The sequence below is a fragment of the Pezoporus flaviventris genome, unplaced genomic scaffold (assembly GCF_033815535.1).
Source record: "Pezoporus flaviventris isolate CSIRO_AGI_PZ_B2104156 unplaced genomic scaffold, CSIRO_AGI_Pfla_v1 ptg000025l, whole genome shotgun sequence".
Taxonomy (NCBI): domain Eukaryota; kingdom Metazoa; phylum Chordata; class Aves; order Psittaciformes; family Psittacidae; genus Pezoporus; species Pezoporus flaviventris.
In genome coordinates this window covers 17,632,856-17,639,284 of record NW_026892573.1, presented here as the reverse complement: position 1 = coordinate 17,639,284, position 6,429 = coordinate 17,632,856, and the positions used below count along the sequence as shown (strand labels likewise).

The window sequence follows — 6,429 nt, the reverse complement described above, 5'->3', positions numbered from 1 at the left end:
CTTATACAAACACTGAATTGATGTAACTTCTTAAAAGAAGATCTGAAGATGCTTTTTGTAGGAAGTTCAGCAGAACCAAGAACGCTTCAAGCCAGTCCCAGTATATGATATATTGTTTACTTGTCCAGGTTTCATAAAGTTTACTCAAAGTTCCTGTTTATCCCTGGAATCACGTCTGCAAAGGACGTGAGCCTTCCTGAGACAGCGCCTGAGCAGCTTGAAGGATTTGTTTTTCAAATGAGTTCTTCAGGCAAAATGGGAGTTGGCTTCTGTTCCCCACAGCATAGATTTTAAATGAGTAATGTATTCACCATGGAAGCACCTGTTTCCTTCTGGGCCAGTTTGTCTTGTTTTGCTTAGCTGCAAAGATTCTGTATTTGCAGGTGAATTATACATGTTTTAAAAATACAGCAGAGGCAGCAGCCCAAGGGGGAAGCACACAGGTTGTAGCTGCCCTGGCAGAGCCACCACTGCAGAGCATGGGTTGAATCTCGTGCCCTCTGCTGACCTCACACCAAAGACAGTTTTACCCTAGAATCCTGCCCCTTGCTCCAAAGGGCCATGAGGACAAGAGAAATTGCCTTAAGGTACGCAGAGATCTCACACCAAATGCTGCAGGAGAGGTGAGATTTGGATCTCATGTTTGCAGCTCAAACCCAAGACTAACATCACAAACATAAACCCATTAAAGATTCTGCTATAAACCTGAATTTAAGGTTTATGTAAGGCAGAAATCATCCTTTTCAAGAACACATCACATATTTTAGCTTTTGATTCAGATTTTTAATAAATTGTGCCAGTAGAAGCTTTCAAAGGCAATGATATATCAATAAATAACAGTTAAATTGAGTTCCTGAGAAAGAACCTACCACATGAAAGAATGTCAGATAGCTGTAAATAACAAAAAATGGCATTACTATATAAAAAAGCCATAATACTGAATCTTACATGAACTGTCACAACACAAGCACTGCATACCTCAGAACATTCCTTTCATACAAATGTAAACAAATACACAATCATTTTTGTTTAGTTTAGGCTGATGAATTTATATGTTGTTGCTTAGATATCTAAACAATGGATAGGAGATAGGATATGCTAACACATTAAGGAATAATATGTGGAATAACATATGGAAAAAATAATGACGCTTCAGATTTAAAAATAAAATAAAGCAAAAACACATTAAAGGAGTGTTTTCCTCAAATGTTATTACTTCAATCACTTTAAATAGGACTGTTACACTAACCTGAATTAAGGACTTTTGTGTGTGTTTACTTATTTAGTTATATATAATATATATGCAAATATGTATGGCTTAATTATCTTTAGTATTCTGATATCACCTTGAATAATTCTCACTTATACATATAAGAAAAATGCATATTTTAACATAGTTAAGAACTGATATTTCAAAGTATGCCTATAATTTGCCAGAAATGAAGGACTACTGTGCTCCATCACAGCAACATTTTTACCTCTACACAACAGAATGACCTATGAACAATGCCAACACTTTCAGTTGTCAGTGCCTAAAACATTGGGATCCTAAACAGATACCAGCCAATCACCTGTATGGATGTGATGTCCAGAAAAGCCACATACCTGCAGTTCTACAGATATCCATGGAGCTGCACACAGTCAACATCAGCCTCACTGCACTTGGGATATCGATGTGTTACGGGAACACAGCGTTGGACATTCTGTCTTGAAGACGTTGAGCTACACTTTTTTAGTACTGGTGCTCTGTGTTGCTGCTGCTATCAAACAGTGAACACTGTGCTGGACACTACATGATCTAAGCCAGCCTGATCTAAACTGTTGCCACAAATCAGCTTTGTAATAAGGGTGTTGCTATTGATCCTTTGTGGGGAAACATATGCCAATGATACATTGTTACTAAAACAATCTACTACATCAGACCACAAAATCACTATTCAGTTATAACCTTTGCAATCTGTTTTACAAAATTAGTATTGGATACAATCATAAGAGGAAACCATCCACACAATACATTATCAACACACAGCTTAAAATGGTCTAATTTTAGACCCTTAGTAAAAATGGATCCACAGGACCTGCCTGTGAATGGCAAGAAAAGGCCATTTCAAACAGAAAAAACACGGCTCATGCAACATTCTTCACACACTAGACAATGAAATCACACCCAAATTGTCACTTGCTCACACTTTCTATTACACTCCAATAAGCAGAAGGAAATAAAGCAGCTTTCAGGTTATGTCACAATTTTGAAATGTGGAAAATACATACCATAAACAAAAATCACGGTGCGAATACAATGGCATCAGTAAATTTAGAAAATGAGAGAGCAATTTTTTTTTTCTTTTTTCTTCTTTTTTTTTTCTGCCTTACATTATTGCACAGAAACCTTTCATCACATGTTCTTCAGCTTTATGCATCTTCCTAAATGTGAAATAATAAGTGCTATGGATAAAATAAAAATGTAGAAAAGAAGAACAGCAGCATGATTTGTCAAAGTTAATCCCTATAATTTAGTAGGAAAAAAAACCCTGCTATAAACAAAATATAAGTGCTCTTTATTCATTTAAAAAACAATGCTGACAGTTGCGGAAGTCTGCAAATGTTAATTTGAGTAGGGGAGCGCTGACCTCAAAGAAAAGCAGGCCTAGAAATGACAAGACTGCTGGCCTTGCAGGTTTTGGTGAAGACCAGGATTTCAAGTGTAATTACCAACAAAGTTATATACAGTAAAACTGACCCGAACTTTCAAGAGTGCCATTTTTAGGACCTGGCCCTGCAAGCTTCTGACTCCCGAGGATGCCTCCAGCTTCAGCTGAAATTACATCTTCACAAGCACTGCAGGATCAGCTCCTAAAGGATCAGTTAAAGGCCCTACTGGATTTGAGATTAGTCTTACCTGAAGTATTCTATACAATAATTTACACATATACAGGCTGACAAGCTCCAGTCTGATCCACCACACCTTTGTCTTCTGCATCAGGTTTCTCAGACTGGCCAAGTTCCATTCCAGAAGGTTTGGGATACCTGAATGGATACCCGTTATCATCGAAGAACCTTCGGAAAGTAAACTCGTAAAAAGCATGTTCTGTGTGTTTGCTATTGGAAGAGGCTAGTGGATCCCATGTCCTGGTGCTGTCACCACTAGCATTGCTCCAAGGACTTTCTTCTTCAACTGGATCAAAATTGGAAGTGTCCATTGGATGGCTGATCTTTGGAACATAGGGAGCTGGCTGCCTACGGATATCGGTAGAGAAGTCCATAGAGTGAAAGAAAGCATGGGCCTTAATATCATCTGCTCCATTTCTTCCAAGCCTGTCCTCAGCAGCACAGCAGAGCTTTGTGATGAGATCAGTTGCCTCAGGGCTTAGCTTGATCTGTGAGGGAATGTGCAGTGTGCTTTCCCAGTTTATCACCTGGAGTTAAGAAAGGTATTAAATAACTTTTAATCCTGGAAACAGAATCCTTCTGCTTGACAACATTAACTGTACAGAAGTAGACACGTAACTTAAATCAGCTCACAGTCTCCACATTAGAGGTTCAGGAACCCTGTGACTGGACTGCATTGACTGATTATTTTAATGAATGAAGAAACATTGTCAAATAGCAGACAAAATGAGCAATTCCAGTTTTAGAAAAGGCAAATTCCTTCCTGAATACTCCACAGCTAGATTTGAGAACATGTTCAGTATACACATGACTTCACGGAATGCATTCAAAGAAATTACTTCGTTTTGTCTCCAAAATGTAAACCAGAAAAAGGGGTCATGAGACACATTCTTTCTAATAACAAACTCACTGCTTGACTTTGAAATAATTAAATTGCCAACTGTAATTACCACTGGCACATCAGCTCACTCCAATCTGACAGGCACTCTAAGGAATTTAGATGGATGAACTCATGCTCAAGAAATCAGAATCGTGCTAAGTCTCATAAAACTAACAACTATCCATGCAGCTGGACAAATCAATTGTAATTTGATACTCAGTATCTTCATCGATTTTGAAAGGATTTGTGCCTGCATGAAACTACTTAAAACCAGGCTTTTGTAATCACTACTCCATTCTCTAGTAAAACAAAAAGGAATAGGTCTGTGCATGGCAAAGGGTAAAGTCTAAGATTTTGCTGCCACATATACTGGAATTTTGCTTCAACTCACCTTCAGCTGCGTTTCTGTGGGTGTGGGAGCCAGGAAAGGTGGCTGTCCCACTAACATCTCAAAGAGGATGACACCAACACTCCACCAGTCACAGAGCTGAGTGTATCCTGAAAAGCAAGTCAAAAGGTTGTCCTCCACCAACCAGGGAGAATGTGTATAGAGCCACTTGAAATTAAGTGTCAAAACACAGAATCATAGGATCATAGAATAGTTAAGGTTGGAAAGGACCTTAAGATCATCTAGTTCCAAACGCCCTGCCATGGGCAGGGACACCCCACGCTAAACCATGCCACCCAAGGCTTTGTCCAACCTGGCCTTGAACACCACCAGGGATGGAGCATTCTCAAATTCCCTGGGCAACCCATTCCAGTGCCTCACCACCCTCACAATAAAGAACTTCTTCCTTATATCCAAGCTAAACTTCCCCTGTATAAGCTTTAACCCATTACCCCTTGACCTGTCACTGCAGTCCCTAGTGAATAGTCCATCCCCAACATCCCTATAGCACCCCTTCAGATACTGGAAGGCTGCTATGAGGTCTCCATGCAGCCTTCTCTTCTCCAGGATGAACAGCCCCAACTTTCTCAGCCTGTCTTCATACGGGAGGTGCTCCAGTCCCCTGATAATCCTCGTGGCCCTTCTCTGGACTTGTTCCAACAGTTCCATGTCCTTTTTATGTTGAGGACACCAGAACTGCACACAATACTCCAGGTGAGGTCTCATAAGAGCAGAGTAAAGGGGCAGGATCACCTCCTTCGACCTGCTGGTCACGCTCCTTTTGATGCAGCCCAGGATACGGTTGGCTTTCTGGGCTGCAAGCGCACACTGAAGCTGGTTCATGTTCATTTTCTCATTGACCAAAACCCCCAAGTCCTTCTCTGCAGGGCTGCTCTGAATCTCTTCTCTGCCCAACCTGTAGCTGTGCCTGGGATTGCTCCGACCCAGGTGTAGGACCTTGCACTTGGCATGGTTAAACTTCATGAGGTTGGCATAAGCCCACCTCACAAGCGTGTCAAGGTCCCTCTGGATGGCATTCCTTCCCTCCAGTGTATCAACCGAACCACACAGCTTGGTGTCATCGGCAAACTTGCTGAGGGTGCACTCAATCCCACTGTCCATGTCAGCAACAAAGATGTTGAACAAGACCGGTCCCATCACCAATCCCTGAGGGACACCACTCGTTACTGGTCTCCAGCTGGACATTGAGCCATTGACCACAACTCTTTGCATGCAGCCATCCAGCCAGTTCTTTATCCACCGAGTGGTCCATCCATCAAATTAATGTCTCTCCAATTTAGAGACAAGGATGTCGTGTGGGACAGTGTTGGATGCTTTGCAAATGTACAGGTAGATGACATCAACTGCTCTACCCCTGTCCATCAGTTCCGCAGCCCCATCATAGAAGGCCACCAAATTGGTCAGGCAGGATTTCCCCTTAGTGAAGCCATGCTGGCTGTCACCAACCACCTTGCTGTTTTTCATGTGCCTTAGCATGCCTAACATACAAAATATGCCAAACATAGAGCACAGATTTCTGCCTTTTCTCAGGCAAACAACTTGTGACCTAAAACTAAAGGACAGCCAATGCTCCTTCATCATGAATTCACTTCTGCTTGCTGACCTGAACTCTACTGCTGTCAGTAAAGATCTAATACTGTTGTCTGGGAATCTTTTGGAATAAGCTTATTCCCAATGAAAGTGAATGGTGAAATCATACAATTAGAAAGAATGTTTCTTCATGCCCTGTCGCACAACTACATCACTACACAGCACAAACTGGACCCCAAGAATAACCCCAAGACTTAGTGACTGATGTCCCCCCTAGGTTCACTGGAGGTAACACCATGAGTTTGAAAAGCTGCTGAAAGACACAGCCTGGCTCTAGAAACAGAAGCCAGCCACTGATGACTTTCTGAGCAAGTTCCAAGCAGAGCACCAGTTTCAATCACTTGATTGCTGTGACAGGACAAATAAGGTCTATGATTGAGATTTCTGAAAAAGACTGGAGATTTGTGCCATCAGATAATGTAGGGTCCAATCTCTCAACTTGAGAAAGATCAGATTTAGGATCTGGCTTGCAGACAACTTTGAACATCTGATCTCCTTACTGCAGTGATCATCACTGTTCCATACAGATAGCCAACAGTCTCAGACACACAAAGTATGACCACCATCAATGTCAGCGATGTGATGCTGAACAGTGTATCATGTAGAGAAATTGCTCTCCTTAATCTGAGTGTCTGCGGCATTCAGAATGACAACCTTCCAA

General features: G+C 41.4%; 1 protein-coding gene across 2 annotated transcripts in view; it reads right to left on the bottom strand.

The window, feature by feature from the left end:
- Positions 1 to 761: 761 nt before the first annotated feature.
- LATS2 (large tumor suppressor kinase 2) overlaps positions 762 to 6,429 on the bottom strand; it is a 50,955-nt gene continuing 45,287 nt past the window's right edge. For both annotated transcript variants that reach the window (XM_061457648.1, XM_061457647.1), the window contains exons 7-8: positions 4,161 to 4,267; positions 762 to 3,416 (exon numbers count right to left, since the gene is read on the bottom strand). In XM_061457648.1, coding sequence (XP_061313632.1) covers positions 2,922 to 3,416; positions 4,161 to 4,267 — 602 coding nt within the window. In that variant the 3' untranslated portion in view covers positions 762 to 2,921. The remainder of the gene's footprint in view (positions 3,417 to 4,160; positions 4,268 to 6,429) is intronic.